Raw genomic sequence first — 18,311 nt, 5'->3', positions numbered from 1 at the left:
TTGGAAAAATATTCCTGCAGTACAAGTCTGTCATCTTGTCACAGTGTATTGGCGGGCTAGAGAATACAACATCAATAATTCTAGATACCGTTTGCTGTATTCTTCACATTCCTGAGCTGTGCACCTCAATACGTTTACCCCACTGACGAGATGCCGTTCATGGAAGCCAGACGTGTTTGTTTGTTTTTTTTGTTTTGGTGTCATTGGGCTTGATTTGAAGCAGTGTGGCTAAAAAATAAATATTGAAGCTGCATGTTCTACTTTAGTCTTGCATGAGCATTTCCCTCCAGTTGAAGCTGTGATTGGGTCCATGTGTCAGAGGCAGGATGGGCGGGTCAACCAGCTGCCACACACCTGTCTCGCCCATTTCTTCGCAAGCACAAAATCCCAAGTAGGGAATCTGCGGAGAGGATACACCGACATGTTATTGAGAGAAGAACAATAAGACAGCTCATTCGGTGTGATGTAACCAGCATCTGGCTGACCTTCCGCACAACTTGGACAAAGTCCTTGGAGTTTTGTGGGCTGAGTCCTTGTATCTGGCGAGTACAAGCCTCCAAGGAAGAAGCATGGGCCACAATCAGGACCTTGTTTCCTGTGTTGTAGAGGTAGCAATCAGAGAACTGCCTGAATCAGCCGACTATACTATACACCAGGGGTCGGCAAATATTTTGACTTGTGGGCCGCATTGAGTTAACAAAATTATCCAGGGGGCCAGAACATATATTTAACACACACACACACATACACTATTTTATGCTCATAATTTTCCTTGAATCATTTGTCTAATTTTATCAGTAAAAGTGTTATACTATGAGCTGTATGTTTTCATGTCCCTTTTTTCAGGAGCACTTTAAAACATCAGACCACATCAAACTATGTCATTTAATTTTACAGTTTTTTTTTCTTTTAACTAAATAAGACATCCGACTTGCAAGTTTGTATGTTAAAAGCTGAAATACTTAGAAAGCAATTGATGCCGGATTCAAACACTTGGTGGGCCGCATGTGGCCCCCGGGCCGTAGTTTGCTCACCCCTGATATACACTCAACAAAACTAGAAACGCAACATGTTTTGAATGTATTGTTCAAAAATCCTGCATTTTAGTGAGGAATCTTAATTCATCCACCTCCCAGGTGTGGCCTATCAAGATGCTAATATGTGCCTTAGGTTGGCCACAATAAAGCTATCAGTTGCAGCAATAAAAAGGCACCTGTGTTCTTCTCTGTGTTCGTTCATTCGCCACCAAGGGCCACTCAACATGTGCGTTTTATAGATGCACAGAAACCGTCACGAGATCCTGAGGCCCATTGTTATGTCATCCATCCATGACCATCACCTCATGTTGCAGCATGGCCCCATGTTGCAAGGATCTGCACACAATTCCTGGAAGCTGAAAACATCCCACTTCTTGCATGGCTAGCATATCAGACATGTCACCCATTGTTGGAAGAATTGTACATAAAGTTATTCTATTTTTACTATATTCTTTTGACCTATTTTTACTATATTCTTATGACCTATTTTCTTATGACCTACAAGCATTTCATATCACTCACGTGGCAAAAGTAAGATTAATGTTGTGTCGCTTGCACATTTGGTGTATATCATGATTAGAGAAAACAGAACGTGACAGAACATTCTCTCAGCAGATAGTTTTATCACACTCTCGAGATGACGTAGCTGCACGGGTCAGAAGTAGATGTGACCTCAAAGAGTGTGTGTGTGTGTGTGTGTGTGAGTGTCTCCGTAAGATCACATGCCAAAGAGGAGATACCCACACACTATGGATAACATGTTGTGCAAAAGAACCGGTTTCAACTGGAATAGTTAGACCCCCCTTCCCTTAGCAGGTGAAACCACGTGTACCTAGGGCGTTCCTGATTCAATAAATAGCGAGAAGAATGGAGACTGTTTCAGAGTTGGTAGGAGGATTGTAACTGTGCAGCCTCCATCACCTCTCCTTGCAAGTAAAAAGAAACTCATCTCTCTGTGTCTTCCTTTGTACAGGCAGTGTTTTTTTACAAGTGTTGGGGTTTAAACCTGACACCCATTGAGCATGTTTGGATGTTGTGGATGAGGGGCTTTCCGACCCCAACTAAATACAGTTAAATATCTCATCATGGACTGGCCTTTTATTGTGGCCAGCCTACGGTACACCTGTGCCATAATCACACCGTCTCATCAGCATTTTGACATGCCACAACTGTGAGGTGATGGAATTATAAATGATGGTTAACATAGATTTGTGAATACTTTAGATATTTGCTCATGGTCTGCTCATGGAAAATCAGAGCAAAAAGAAAAAAATCCACTTTACCCATGTTTTTGCACTCTGACAGGATTTCTCGTGTCACTTGGAAGCTCCGACTGATGTAGGTGTCATAGGACTCAGACACCACCAGCTTGTTAATAGCAATATGAGGTCTATGGACAAGGCATAAGAAGAGGGCGTTAAAAGAAATTAGCATAGTCCTGACAAAGCATAGGATCTGTACCTGTAGGTTGTGTCCACACTCAGGTTAGCAGCAGCCAGCTCTGTTGGAGGGATCCAGGTGGGTAAACTTGTGCCCGAAACCCACTTGGTCCACTCAAAAAGTCCAGGTTCCACACGAATTTTCGTCTTTCCCTCCTGTTGGAGACCTGAATAATCAAACACAGATGAACAGATGTATTGGTTTCGGGAGACAAAGTCTTCTTACTCCTGAACTGCTGTACACAAAAGGGTGAAAACTTGGCAAAACATGCACCACTACTGTGTTGCCTGTGCTATTATTTATCTAAGAAATACACCACATGGTGGCACTGTTATTGAACCCCAAAGTCTCAGGCTTGATTTGGACTTTCTCAGTTCAATTTGCAGAATTCACCACAAAATTTAGTGCACACCTTTACTGGACTGACATGCACATACAATTTGAGCAAGATCGGTTGAAAAATTACAACACCACATATTTTCTTTCACCAGACTACTATGTTTAAAATAGCTAAAATGGAAGCCTAACACAAATTAACACAGTGAAGCATCTTTACTGCATGAATAATCAGGGTGGGGTCCTACCCTGCAGAATGTGCTGAGCTGTTTGGACGCAGCGAAGTGAAGGAGAGCAATAAACAAAGTCTATTGTTGTGTGGCTTTCCAACAGTGCTTCACCTGCAATGGAGAAAAAGCACAGTAAGATTCAATCTGCAGGAAACTGTCATATAATTGTGAAGATCCCCTCTAAACTGTGTGTAACAATATCGATCACCTTTTATGTGTCTGAACTATACCCACCTACAAGACGGGCCTGAGTGGAGCCAAACACAGTAATTGGACAATCTTTGTCATAGTCCCGATGACCTCCGCTTCTAGCTGGCAGGCTGGATGGCATGTTGAGATTTGAGCGTATGTATCGGCCTACACACACACACACACACACACACACACACACACACACACACACAGAATCTTTAGTGTGGTTACTCTTAGCTTGATCGGTAACATGAGTTTCATCTGTATAAGAACACCTTTGGCATCAAAACACTGAGTCACCCAGTGTTTCCCAAAAACGACATCCATCCTCTCCCCATGTCGACACACAAACAGTCTCATCTTGGACAGAGACGAATGACCACCTGCCCGCGTCACCTGAGATAAAACAGAAAAGTGGAGCTCATTTACACCAGAGGTCTCAAGGTCAACTTAACTGGGAGCCACTGGAGGTAGAGTCCAGGTCAAATATTCATTCATTCATTCATTTTCTACCGCTTATCCTCACGAGGGTCGAAGGGGGTGCTGGAGCCTATCCCAGCTGTCTTCGGTCGCCAGCCAATCACAGGGCACATATAGACAAACAACCATTCACACTCACATTCATACCTATGGACAATTTGGAGTCGCCAATTAACCTAGCATGTTTTTGGAATGTGGGAGGAAACCGGAGTACCCGGAGAAAACCCACGCATGCACGGGGAGAACATGCAAACTCCATACAGAGATGCCCGACGAGGTAAACGAACTTGGGTATCCTAGCTATATGACCTACATGCTAACCACTTGGTCAGCATGCGATTTGTCAGGTGTAATATATTTTTTTAGGAAGTATTACTCTTTTGAACGCATATTGTTTTGAGAAGCCAAATGACTACTAACCGGAACCCTATCCCAGCTGTCTTCGGGGACACGGGGTAAACCCTGGCCAGCCAATCACAGGGCAAATATAGACAAACAACCATTCACACTTACATTCATACCTATGGACAATTTGGAGTCGCCAATTAACCTAGCATGTTTTTGGAATGTGGGAGGAAACCGGAGTACCCGGAGAAAACCCACGCATGCACGGGGAGAACATGCAAACTCCACACAGAGATGGCCGAGGGTGGAATTGAACTCGGGTCTCCTGGCTGTGAGGCCCATGTGCTAACCGCGGGTCAAGTATTGTTTATTATTCTCTATAGTAGCAGTAGTTGCCCTATGTGTGTACTTAGTATATGTTTAGCTGTAACACAGTGTTCACCCCCAGACTGTACTTCATGTTCTGTCTCGTGACCCGCCTGTTTATTTATCTGTGTGATAAGCTCACTGCGAATTCAGAGCGTCTTTATGGACTGCAAGTCGGGGGCCACAAAATCTGTCGCAGCTGATGAACACACCAATCAGGGTTCAACAGGGTCAGGCTGCATACTGAAAAATCTATGGCTGCTGGAGCCAAAATATTGTACATATTTAAAGAAGAAACAGACTCCATCCCAGCTTTGTGTTATTTGTGACGTGTATTATTATTGTTAGCATCGACATTTCAATAAGCTGCAGGCCGCAAATGCACAACATTCACGAGTCGTGCCAATGTCATGCAATGTTTGTTGCATGTATATGACCCTACATGACTTGTACCTGCATGGGAGGACAGAGGCCAGTGAGGCTGGGAGGATCCACCAGACTGTCAAGCAGACTGTCCGTGTGCTGCCCATCAAAGAGTAATCCACCGAGTGTGCTGCCAGAGTTAGACGGAGCGGTATAGTTGAGAATAGAATGAGACCTTAGAATGGAAAAAAAAGAGATGCTTTACTCCCGTGATAATTCATAAACACATGAAGACTCTATTGTTCTTACCCGTGGACAACCCAAGTGTCTGACTCATCAGCACGACTGACATAGTTTTCAGGCAGCAGACCGGACAGCCCCGTGCCCAGTGAAGTGCCATAAACCCAGCCCTCACTGGCACTGCTTTGCTCCATTGGAGACATGAAGATGAAGTCTCCAGGCACCAGCTCAAGCTCATCATCATTTTGAGGCACATAGGGGTACATGACTTGCAGTGTCTAGCGAGGACACACATATATAGAGTAAAATATATATATAGTTCTGATATTTTGTATTAGTACTACCTCATGATTAGCAAAGCGAATATCCCTCGAGAAGAGCACGACCAGCCAGTCACAGCCTGATGACACATCCACATTCTTGGCCAACTTCTCCAAGACTGGAAGATGACTGCCTTGGAAGTGGTATGCCAAGGTGACGTGCAGTTGCTTCTTATGGGGCTCAACATGGACATCTGTTGATAAAATATGCACGTCAATGACAGCCGTGTAATGTCCTGGCTTTCAATTTTGATGCAGCATGAATAAATTATGAACCTGCTTTCATTTCTGCTTCACTGGCAAAATCTGCCGCAAAACTCTTCAGCACCTCTGCCACCTGTTCCTCCACGAAGAGGCCGATAAAGGTGGAGGAGGTGTACAGCTCCAAGGGGAGGGGCATGGGGATGCGACCTTTCCACTTAGTCACGGTGGACTGGAGGGCATCAGACAGAGCCTCCACCTTCCCATCAGCACACTGTCAAGTCAATGAAAAAGAAAAGACATAGAATTCTGCAAATTTAGGTTTAATTTTTTATAGGTTTAATTTTGAAAATGTATGCCAGAATTTTGCCTCTGTTTGCATATTCTCTTCGGTTAGCGAGCAATATGGTGAGTGTCTTGTCGTGCTGTGTGAATCCAACTGTGTTATTAATGTATCTGTAAAAACACATTCTTATAGTTTTACAATTGCAGTTTCACATTCAGAGGCAAAAAACATTTTAGGTTATTTTACCTTCACTGAAGATGTGACCATTTCTGATGATTGATTTACATTATTCTTATTCTCATGGGAAAAAAGTATTCAATTAACGTCCATTTTGGCTCGAGTGGGAAGTTCTAGAACAGATTAACGATATTAACAAAAGTTCAAGGTCCATTTTATCAAACTTAAAATTTCGTATCATTACTGCACATCACACTCAGCATCAATACATAAATCATGTGTATCCAAAGTGTGTCCCTGGGGCCATTTTTTAATCACATAAAAAAATACAATTTAACAAAAATAGAACAGCAAAAAATTGAAAAAAGGCTTAAAAATATTCATTCATTCATTTTCTAACGCGGGCGTCCTGGAGCCTATCCCAGCTGTCTTAGGGCAACAGGCAGGGTACAACCTGGACTGGTCGCCAGGTAATCACAGGGCACATATAGACAAACAACCATTCACACTCACATTCATACCTATGGACAACCGGAGTACCCGGAGAACATGCAAACTCCACACAGATGCCCGAGAGTGGAATCAAACTCAGGTCTCCTAGCTGTTTGGCCTGCACCACTTGTCCACATGCAGCCTTATTCAGGTCAATGCAGTAAAACTCGTGCATAAAGATGAGCGATTGTGACTGACCATGAAGAACTGGCAGAGGGTGATGTGGGGGAAGATGTTGTGTGCCTTGTTTTTGCCACATGAGAGGCGAGACTGCTGCCAGAAGTGAGAGAGCTGCTGCAGCAGTGGCCCACTGGGTCGCAGATACAACACATACTCTCTGGGCAGAGGGTCATCCAGGAAGGGGTCATCCACATGGGAAAAGAGCCTGGCGGGGTACACAAACCACACAGGAGGTCAGCATCTTCTACAAAAGGGGAGGGTGCAGCAGAAGGCTATTCTGCTAGCACAGTGACACAGTAGCCCTTTAAGGCAATTACACTACATTTATCTCTACATTCCAGTGTCTTGACATAAATGTGTATGTGTGTATGCATGCATGTGGTTCTCACCAGTCACAAGCTGCCTGGACGTTTTTCCCTCCTGTCGAAACCAAAGCTTTCAAGCTGTGAAGAGACAAAGATCAAGAGAAAACACAGTCACAAAATCAATAGTTTCTCTTCCGGACCATGTTTATTTGCAGGAGATTGCTGTGCGCCATGTGACAGTGAAAAGAGAGCACACATCCCTAGAGACCAGTAAAATGACAAGAGGCACTCAATAATTCATAGCAGGGGCTCATGAAGCGGTATTGAAAGTCAAAGTACAAATTGTTGATTTGGAATGAATAGAGACAATCATTTTTGGATAGTTTATTCTGTTAAAAATACTTCTGTATAATACAGGCTGCATTAAGATTCCTTTATTTATTCCTTTGGAAAAAAACAAATGTAGAAATGTTTGACCACCATTTCATAATACACTTATTTTATTTAAAGGAAAATACATTTTTAATTAATTATTTTATGTTCATCATTAGCTGGGCTGCACGGTGGACATGTGGTTAGCGCGCAGACATCACAGCTAGGAGACCAGGGTTCAATTCCACCCTCGGCCATCTCTGTGTGGAGTTTGCATGTTCTCCCCATGCATGTGTGGGTTTTCTCCGGGTACTCCGGTTCCTCCCACATTCCAAAAACATGCTAGGTTAATTGGCGACTCCAAATTGTCCATAGGTATGAATGTGAGTGTGAATGGTTGTTTGTCTATATGTGCCCTGTGATTGGCTGGCGACCAGTCCAGGGTGTACCTTGCCTCTCGCCCGAAGGCAGCTGGGATAGGCTCCAGCAACCCCCGCGACCCTCGTGAGGAAAAGCGGTAGAAAATGAATGAATGAATGTTCATCATTAGCACAAAATATTGTGAAATTTACACATTCCTTATATGGTGCATATGGTTATGTTTGCTTGATCAGATTTCACTCCATCCATTCATTTTCTTTACCGCTTATGCTCACTAGGGTCGCGGGTATGCCGGAGCCTATCCCAGCTGACGGGTGAGAGGTGGGGTACACCCTGGACTGGTTGCCTGCCATTCATTCATTCATTAATTTTCTATATCACTTATCCTCACGAGGATCGCGTGGGTATGCTGGAGCCTATCCCAGCTGACTTTGGGCGAGAGGTGGGGTACACCCAGGACTGGTCGCTGGCCAATCGCAGTTTATTTCCAAATTAAGTCATAAAATGACTTCCTTCACTGCATTAGATAAGAAAAATAAATCACACATTAAATAAAGACTGCTTTGGTCAAGGTACTGTTTGTCACTGTTCTGAATGGAAACAGAGGCTCAGTATTTCCTATTGAGATGGAAGTCAATTGGACACAGTGGAGTACTATGAGCATGTGGTCTAATGAAAGTGCATGTTTTCATTGTGCCACTGATGCATTCACATTCAATAAGCTATTTTTATAGTTGACCCACTGAGAGGGTCCTCGATTCGGCTCCCAACCCTGGGGCGGTATTCCCTCACCAAGGCAATGTGCACAATGGGGGATGCAGAGGCTAAAGGATCACAACAAATGGCTGGCACACATCTACTGACAAGTGAATTCATTGGTTTTATACTGCTTATATTGTTCAGGGTCACGGGTGAGCTGGAGCATCTCCCAGCTCATTTTGGGCAAGAGACGGGATCATAAGTCAGTCACAGGGTACCGTAGATATTCACACTCACATTCACACCTATGGACAATTTAGAGTCTCCAGCTAGCCTAACCTAACATGGATGGTTATAGACAATGGGAGGAAACACACAAGGGACCTTCATTCATTCATTCATTTTCTACCACTTAGCCTCACGAAGGTCGCAGACGTGCTAGAGGTGGGGTACACCCTGGACTGGTTGCCAGCCAATCACAGGGCACATATAGACAAACAACCATTCACACTCACATTCATACCTATGGACAATTTGGAGTGAACAATTAACCGAGCATGTTTTTGGAATGTGGGAGGAAACCAAACTCCCCGGAGAAAACCCACGCATGCAAGAGACGAACATGCAAATGCCACACAGAGATTGCCATGGGTGGAATTGGGTCTCCTAGCTGTGAGGCCTGCTTGCTAACCACTTGCAGCCCACAAGGGACATATGTAACAATAATATCTCTTGTCATATCAGTATCAGTTTTTTTTTCTTCAACAAACCTTGCTAGCTCCGTATGCCTACGGTCTGGAATTTGTTAATATGAAATATGCATGACTGAAAAGTGTTACATTTTGCAGTAATATGCATAACAGTACAATATTAATACAAAACATGTATTGCTGAAAATAGTAGCGCTGATTAGTACAAAACGATCGTGACCGCACAGCTGTTGCACACCAAACAGGAAAAGAAAGCCAAATACAAGCTCTAAACAGGAAAAGACGTGAAAGCCTCATGACCATGCAAAACATGACATTGCATATTTTGCCTTATTTTACACAAACATTCTTTATTTGTCAAATACATGAAGTGGCATCACAAAGAAGAATCTTAATGTTATGCAATGAACAACATTTGGTATCGGTAATGAAATGCTGGACAATATAGAGCACTTCTAGTTCAAACCCACAAGCCAGGAGGCTGGCAGGCCGCCATACCCATATTGCACATACTCTAACATAACAATATAGTACTGCAAAAGATGCCAAGATGGAAGTAGATTGCACAGTACCAATTCAGTTCAATTTATTTCTATCCCTTGTGAATCACATCTGCTGTTTAATCCTTTAAGTCTTTTTCCCTGAGATGAATGTTTGTTTTTTTGTGTTCCACATAGTAAAATCAGCCACAGACCTCCTGTCCTCAATGACTGTGTACACCAAAAGCTTCTCCCTTGCCCCTAGCAAAAAAAAAAAAAAAACCCAAGCATGTTATTTATAAACTGCATTTCCTGTTCACAGCTGGATGAAGATAAGGACTGCAGAGCTGACTGTAGATTATCTATAGCGTCAAACTACTGTAGAAAGGACTATTATTAGATGCCTTAACTTGCACCAGGCAAGCCTTTTATTTCACTCTGTGATCACTTTTCAGTTCCTCTTACCGCAGTTAACTCATGTAAAAAAAATATTGTGGCTCCCTGCCCATCCTTTATCTGTGCTCAATATGACAGATATGAGATATTTAGCAGCTTAAAGTGTGTAATCGTGTGGTTTTGCTACTCAAGACTAAAGTCAAAGTCATAATAAAGAAAAAATACAGTGATAAAATGACTCAATGGTATCCCTGAATGCACACAAATGTGTTCACCACTTGCAACTACGTGCACCCGGGGACCCCTCTGTGACTCAGCTGTAGAGGCAAATTAACATTTCCTGTTTACAAGTCGAAAAAGGAACACCATTACTAACTGCTCATATCACCCCAACAGCGCCAAGAGAAAGTAAGACCCCCGTGTGGATGACACAGGCCTGGAAAGCCCTCATGGTGACACATCATCCTATTTAAGCAAGCTTTGACAACACAAAATTATTTTGTGTTATAAAAAGTGCAATACAGTTAAAAACTTTTTTTTTTTTTAAACAAGACGACATGCATTTATCTACATCTGCATGCGCTTTAAAAGTAGCACTACGGAGCTGTTGGTGTGAAACTCACTTACTTGCCAAGTTTACAATGAACTTACGGCACTAATGCTGACTGAACAGTTTGCTGTTGCAATTGTTCCCATAGGAAGTAATGTAAATCCAATTACTGTATTTTCCAGTCTATAAATTGCACTTTTTTATGCTTTTGCTAGTCCTGCCATTTATAATCCAGAGCGACTTATATATGTTTTTTTGTCAAGGGCGATCTATTATATTGTACTGCACACATATGAAGTCAATGTGTGTGCTATCAATATGATCCTACTTTATGACTTTATTTACTTTATGAACTCAAATGATGGCAGGGAGTGTTAATCCCAAAACACCAAATCAATATCTAGAACTGATTCTCCTTCTCTCGCTTCATTATTTCAGAGGAAGAAACATTTGAGGTCATATGGCAGAGACCATCAGAGACACCATAAAGGAAGTGAGTGGGCCTTTGTGTGGGCGAAGTATGTTGATTCTGTTCTTCCCGGCCTTTTGTGCTATCAGACTTGACATGAACATAAGCAAGTAAAAAAGCTACAACCCTTCTTCTTCATTAGGAAGAAACCAACAGTATAATGTTCTCCTGTGTGTGAGAGACATTGCAACGTCTGCTTCTGCTGCCCTCAAACCACCGTCTCAAACAGAGAAAGGTCACACGCCACTTCAGGAAATGGGCGACTTCCGCTTAGCCGGTTTGAATGTGAACTTAAAGTTTGTTCATGAAAAAGCCTTCGTGTGGCCTACAAAACGTTCTGGTCATTTTATATTTTTGTTCATATTTGTGTTTTACACCCATGCAGTCTAATAATATCAAATACAGGAAGTCTGGTTGTTTCCAAGCTGTAAACATTTGAAACTTTGTAAACATGGACACATATTTTGAACTAAACCAAGACACAACAAAACTAAAGAAATGAAACTTTAAGTAATTGGTTCTGTACATTATTCGTTATGAAGTTAAAAAAAAAAAAAAAAACACAGGTGGTCTCAGGTTACATAGATATTTTTAACAATATTGATATTTCTGTTGAGTATGATATAAAAAACAAACATATTGTTCATATCGATATAGACTGGATTTGATGGGGAGGTCTCATGTTTCAAGATGGCGCCTCCCGAGTGCTAGCTACTTACGACAGCTCTGCGCCTCTTGCAGTGTTTTTAGTGTTTAATAGAGCTTTATTTATTACCTCCTTATTGTTTTGTACCATACCGACCCCTTAAGCAAGTGTGCAGCTATAGATGTTCATCTTATTACATTTGTATCTTGCCACTTGCGCCATTGTTGACACTCGGGATCAGCGGTTAGCAGCTGTTAGCATCGCTTCGCTACGTCCAATGATCGGATATCCCCGCAGAACTATGAAGGTGGAGAGGCTGCATAGCGGCAGTGAAAAAGACAGTATAAAGGTCTTCAACCATGTTTACCCTCAGTCGTCATGAACGTGAGACGGAAGCGCTAACGGTGCTAACCCGGCTGCAGAAACTACTGTGAGTGCATCACTATTGCAATGAAGATTGAACAGTACATTTAACTTGTTCTTGATTTATTTAACGATAACATACTATTTTATTTCAGTGGCTATTTTTCCTTTAATATTGTTTACATTTTAATACAACTTTGCGCACATATTTGGCTTTGACTTTTGTCTAAATTCAGTTTATGGGAAAAATATTGATATATCGTAATATCGATATTCTACCTAAATATATCTGGTATGAGGTCGCCCAGCCCTAGACATGAGTCTTGACTGCTTGCAGAGAGGACAGGTGAGTGTGCTGATGTTGTTTTGGCATGGTTTGGATGAAAATATACTCTTTCTACCGGGTAGAACGGGCTGTAACTCGTTTTCGGCCAAGTCTTGTGTTTATGGACCACAATTATGTTATGTTATATTCATTTATGGGAGAGTGTACCCAACCAATTTCAGCATGAGCTTTTGTCCATCTGCTTGCTAACATTTGTCTGTAATTTGACTGTAATTTAATGAATTTCTGATCCTTTTCAAGGTTGCAATAAGCTCTATTTCCATTTATCATCATACATATCGGTTTGTACCTTCCAAGTTTTGCTTGACTTTTGGTGTATATTTTTCTTGAAATATGTTGGTTTAATTGAGTATTTCCCTTATTTAGCTCCATAAAAGAAGCAAGCTATTAGAAATACATTCTAACGCTTGGCAGTTCTACACCATATAACCATACAAAATAAAACACATTGTTTGATGTAGTGCTAGTATTGGCGCTCAATAGATTGCGCAGGTGTACCTAATGTTGTGGTTGGTGAAGGTTTGATAAGGTGTACTTCCTGTGGTTTGATGAGTTATGAAACTAGAACCATGGCCACACACACACACACACACACGCACACACACACACACACACACACACACACACACACACATCAACTTCCTTTGAGGACATTAAAGACACGATTGTCTTAGATGCAGTAGAAAAAACATTTGATAGTTTGATAGTGTATGTATTTATGATAATTTTAGGTGATCAAATCAACTTCCGTCTGCATCGGTTTATGTATTATTAGTGTCACGTCTGCTTTTGGTGTGGGGAAAAAAAATGCTGAGTGGTACAATCTAAATGGAATCAGTTTGCAAGGCTACTTCCCTATATCGGACATGATCAGTGCGAGCAGATTGTCCTACTGTCCTTGCAGCCCCTATCTGATTGCACTCGTCGATTCCTGACTGACTTGGCAAAAATTCCTCTCAGTTAAACAGTAGTTATGATTCTTGTATGGGTGGTCTTCGTTTAGCGACAAACAGGTTCCCATAAATTCATTCATTGATATCATTTTGGTTCGTAAACACAATACAGTCGTCCCTTGCAGCTTTACTCTTAGTCAGAAAAATGCATATTGTACATATTTTTGGCCAGAATTTTTGAAACATTTTCAAGCATAAAAACAGCATGTCATATGGAGCTATGCCAATCCATGCCAGCGTGTTTGATCACTTCCTTACCAAACTAATCTCCATTTGACTATTCTTAAATGTTTACTGGCTTTGCCTCGCTGTCCTGGCTGATTTTGAGTAGTTCCCCAAAGGGTAAAAGAATATTTGCTTCAACTTTTAGTAGCATTTTATTATAATTGCTGACTGCAAACTTGACGCCTTTATTGAGTATGATAACAAATAACCACAAAATAGTATAAAGACAACGGCCACACTGTTTGATTGGAGATCTGCTTGGTAAATAACGTAGTGTGCAATTTAAATGTTGGCGCAAATAGAACACAGCTGGAATAGTGATGAAAGTTGGAGACTTTTGTCATGTTGAGCTAGAGCATAATTATTCAACAGTTTATTTCCCATTAATTTCCCAAGCCATAGGTATTATAATAACAAAAAAGCAAGATTGTTAAGCGACACTTTAAAAAAGTAAGTTGTGATGATGATAGCTGATAGCTGCCAGGCTCCAGAATGATCGGCAATGTAATCAGCAGCATAAAACACTGATCAGAGTATCCCTAATATGTAATATTCTGCATGGGTCACAAGGTGTTAATAATAGTGTGTCATTGTTACTGACACACAAATACCTGACTTGATGACCTGAACAACTCACTTGTATTGTTGTTGAGATTAAACTATGCATTAGTCTGGAATTGGAATGAATGTCTTTAAATTCATCCAAGCCTTTAATATGTCAAGGATCATTTTGGAGTCATGAGTACATGTTCTTCCACTGTTTTATAGTACAAAACAGGACATGCTTAATGGGTGAATAAAAGGTCTCATGTGCATACAAAAGGGCTTTTGTGAGAGATGGATTCATTCAATTCATCGTTATATAAGGCAGAGCGTTGGAAACATTACTGAGTGAGTAGACAAATACATAAGTTGAGTAAAAGTAGCTCTTATACTGCATACAGATTACGATTTTGATTGTGCCCTATGCTAAAAGACTCTTTCATTTAGTGCAGGATCAGTTTAATCAGTCTATTGTAAACATGTACCAAAATCACTTATTCCTTAACATTGTTTCCACCATTTTAGTGTGGTTAGCCATAGTATAATTTAGAACAACAAACTCTGAACAGGCTTGCATTTCCACCATGGGGCGCGATAGCTTCAACAGGTACATACAGTATCTCACAAACGTGAATACAGTGGTGAAACTGTGTTAGTAAGCAAATAACTACAAAATCAGCTACTGATGACATCATAGACGGGGGTTGGAGCTGGCTTCCGGTTCCTGTTTCCCTGTCTTTGCAAGCTAACAGGACGCTAACAGGGACACTTTGTGATAAAAATACATGAACACAGTTCACGCAGTCTATTAAGAACACACATACTCATGCCCTATTGTACGCTAACAGGAAAGCGTAAGCAAGCTGACTTCCGCTTCCTGTTTCCCTGTCTTTGCAAGCTAATGGAACGCTAACAAGGACGTTTTGTGATAAAAATATATGAAGAACACAGTTCATGCAGTCTATCAATAGCACATATATGCATGCTATATTGTATGCTGACGGGAAAAAGTAAGCAAGCTGAGGCAAAATACCAAAAAATACACTAACCGAGGTGCACACTAACCAAGTTTCCACTGTACTATGTACCGAATATGAGTCAACACCCATTGTTGTCTAAATAGCAGGTAACAGTGAGTACACATATAATTGCGTCTCGCCTACAGTCAAGTATGATGGTGGCAAGTCATAGTCCGGGGTTGCATGAGTGCTTCCAGCACTGGGGAGCTGCTGTTCATCGAGAGAAACAGGAATTCCAACATGTACTGTCACAATGCGAAGCACAGCATGCCTGCTCTCAGTGGAGAGTTTTCCAACAACCCCAAACACACCTTCAGGATGACAAGTGCCTTGCTGATGAAGGCAAAGGTGATGGAGTGGGCATGTATGTCTCCTCCAAACCTGAATCCACATGACCACCTGTGGGGCATCCTCAAGCAGAAGGATGGTGGAGGACTGCAAGTAAATATCGACCAGCTCTCGCGGTGATGTCATCGTGAAGGAGTGGTAGAGGATTCCAGTAGCAACCTGTGCAGCTCTGGTGAATGTCACGTCCAATAGGATTAAGGCAGTACTAGCTGATAAGTTCTTGTTGGCAGTGATTTAGACAATAATGGCTGGGTTGAGTTCTTTTCAGTGGACACTGGAGTTATACACTAGTTTGAGGCCCCCGCCTTGATATGAAAGTTTAATGTTAGTGCGGCCCAAGTTTGATATGGATGCTGTATGGTATCATGTACCCAGAAAAAAATATTACGTTTGATTAATGTTCATGTTAAAGGTTAAATAACTGTTAATAGTTATCCTCCCTATCCGTGTGGATGTGGTAAGTTTTTGGCTATTTCATTTTAAAGGAAATAACTTGAAGGCTACCGTTTAGGTCGCTAGCTGTCTAGTTTGCGAGTTAGCATGTGTCGCAAGACCCTGCAGTTGCACAATATGTTGTAAATAAAAAGAGTACAAATGTGACTATAGTCGTGTTTTGTCATGTCTACAGGGCTCTAATAATGCTTTGTTCATTTTAATCTGAAAAAAAATAATTTGTCTACCCACCAACTATATGTGGTTTCTTAAGTTTTTATTATTTGCCGTTTTATTATTATTATTATATTTATTAATTTATTACTGATTGATTGATTTTCTTTATTCTTGATTTGTGTATTTATTTTTCATCTTATTTTGTGTAGAAAAATAAAAAGTAATTTATTTGACAACAGTGGAATGTTTTATCAAAGCTTTTTTTGTAGAAAATTGGAACCAAAGCGAAGTTTTTTTATTTTTTTTGTTTTTAATAAATGCGATTTTGTTTTTTGGGGTTTTTTTTTGAAAACCTGATGCGGCCCAGTCTCACCCAGACCCGAGCTCCAGTGGCCCCCAAGTAAATTGAGTTTGAGACCCCTGCCGTAAATAGTAATATGTCTCTCATTATATCATGTTGCAATAATAGTATGTTGTAATCCATCTTATTTTTTCAAATGCTCCGTATTGTTCTCTTCCCATGACACTGACAACCAATCATGTCTGGGAGTTTTTGGTCCTGTGGTGAATTCCCTTTTAACACATTACCTTACTCAGGACTATAGAGTCTCCATGCAGGCGGACCGAGAACCACTTCTTGGTCTGGTTCTTTTGGTCCCGGATTGCGTTCACATACTGTAGTAGTGGTGGGATTTATTTTCAATACAGGAAATGGACCACAACAACAAACTTTCAAAGAAACAAAGCATAGTTCTACATGGAGGAAAATACTTGAGTCAATCGATTATGAATTTTTATGTCATTACATAAGCCCCATAATTCATTCACACTGGGCCAGCTTGTTTCTTGGCAACCATTCTATCTCAAAGATGAATGGAGAAAAAAATGAGTGCATTTGAGGATTGTAGCCACGGCCCACTGAAAGTGGCAAGTGTAACATATGAGTCACTCAACACACATTTCAGATAACGTACTGGAGTACTTAAATGCTGACTTGTCATAACTGTGCTATATTTACGTGAAAGTGAAGCCGTGTACTCACGCCCTGGTCTTGGGAAAGCCCATGGACAACAGCACGTCCAGTGTAGACCCATGTTTGACGGTGCCGGCCCGGTTCTGGCGCTGTCTCCGCGGGGTCACTTTGGCGTATAGTTCCTCTTTAGCAGCCATGATTCACTGCACCATGAGCATGGACGGACCGTTCACGTATTTTCATTTATTCAATGAAAAGACAAGAAACGTTATATGTCACGAAAACGAAGAGTCTCAAAAGGCTCGATTTAAGTGCGCCAAACACTTTGGTTCGTTTTTATCCAGCAGGTCCGGACCATCACATGAAGGGTCAGCCATGGCCAGTCAACTCAGCCGTGAGCCCAAGCCACGGTCCCCGAAAATGGGCTCGAGTTCGCCTCTCGCATCCGGTCCACCGAATGAGAAATCAGATGCAGCTAAGCGCCAGCTTCCTTCCTCCTCCTTCCTCCAAGGGCTTATTTATGAATGGCTCCCGGGTGGACGGAGGGTCTGCCCCCGAACACAAGAATCGGCAAGCCGTCAAGTTGAGCGCCGGCGGGTTGTTAATAAACATACAGGACAGCCGTGAGTGGTCCCGTGAAAATGACAACCGAGGGATAAGGAACTAGAGCGACATTAATCAGATGTTTGAGGCGGTGTGATGCACAGCGCCAAGCTGAGGGTGGATGGTGGAAATAGTGCTTCACACTTCCTGTCTGAGAAAAAGGGGTGTTAATACGCATGCGCGTTGGCCAGCAAATGAAAAAACAGAATCATCATCTGTTGCTATGATAAATACAGGCGAACCTGTTTTTAAAATGTAAAATTTTCGACTTCGATGTTGTCATGATTATTACGTCACTCCAACTCAGCCCCTCTAATATGTTGGCATTCCTCTTTGTTGTTTTTTTATGAGTATCTCCACTTCTAGATCAATGCTTACTCATTGTGGCAAGATAACGGTCCAGTGAGTGTGTACAATAGGTTACATTTGAGGAAAATTAATTTAACCCCTTCAGAACCTGCTGGGCAAAAAAAAATCAGCTCCAATATTTGTATTGTTTTACAAAATTACTTTTTCAGCAATTGTTGCCTCCGTGTTCCAAGGGAGGCAGTGGGTATTGAGTAAGAGTGGGCCATGTTCCATGCCTCCATTTTTAAGGCAGCTGATTGGAGCTGTGACCGTAAGGTGGTCAGTGTCT

At 41.6% G+C, this 18,311-nt stretch overlaps 1 protein-coding gene across 1 annotated transcript; it reads right to left on the bottom strand.

Annotated features, from left to right (window-relative positions):
* Nucleotides 1-203: 203 nt before the first annotated feature.
* On the bottom strand, nucleotides 204-17,818 carry ubash3ba (ubiquitin associated and SH3 domain containing Ba). The gene is made up of 14 exons (XM_058087909.2): nucleotides 17,141-17,818; nucleotides 7,075-7,128; nucleotides 6,704-6,890; nucleotides 5,626-5,824; nucleotides 5,374-5,543; nucleotides 5,099-5,307; nucleotides 4,880-5,024; nucleotides 3,511-3,631; nucleotides 3,278-3,400; nucleotides 3,062-3,154; nucleotides 2,499-2,643; nucleotides 2,321-2,427; nucleotides 486-595; nucleotides 204-400 (listed from the first exon to the last, which is right to left on the bottom strand). Exons 1-14 carry the CDS (start codon nucleotides 17,266-17,268, stop codon nucleotides 263-265), a joined length of 1,929 nt encoding a protein of 642 aa, XP_057943892.2. The 5' UTR covers nucleotides 17,269-17,818; the 3' UTR covers nucleotides 204-262.
* Nucleotides 17,819-18,311: the final 493 nt, after the last annotated feature.

The sequence above is a fragment of the Doryrhamphus excisus genome, linkage group LG21, assembly GCF_037039965.1.
Source record: "Doryrhamphus excisus strain RoL-2023G ecotype Guam linkage group LG21, RoL_Dexc_Guam_v1.1, whole genome shotgun sequence".
In the NCBI taxonomy this organism is placed as follows: domain Eukaryota; kingdom Metazoa; phylum Chordata; class Actinopteri; order Syngnathiformes; family Syngnathidae; genus Doryrhamphus; species Doryrhamphus excisus.
This window is presented reverse-complemented; position numbering and strand designations above follow the sequence as displayed.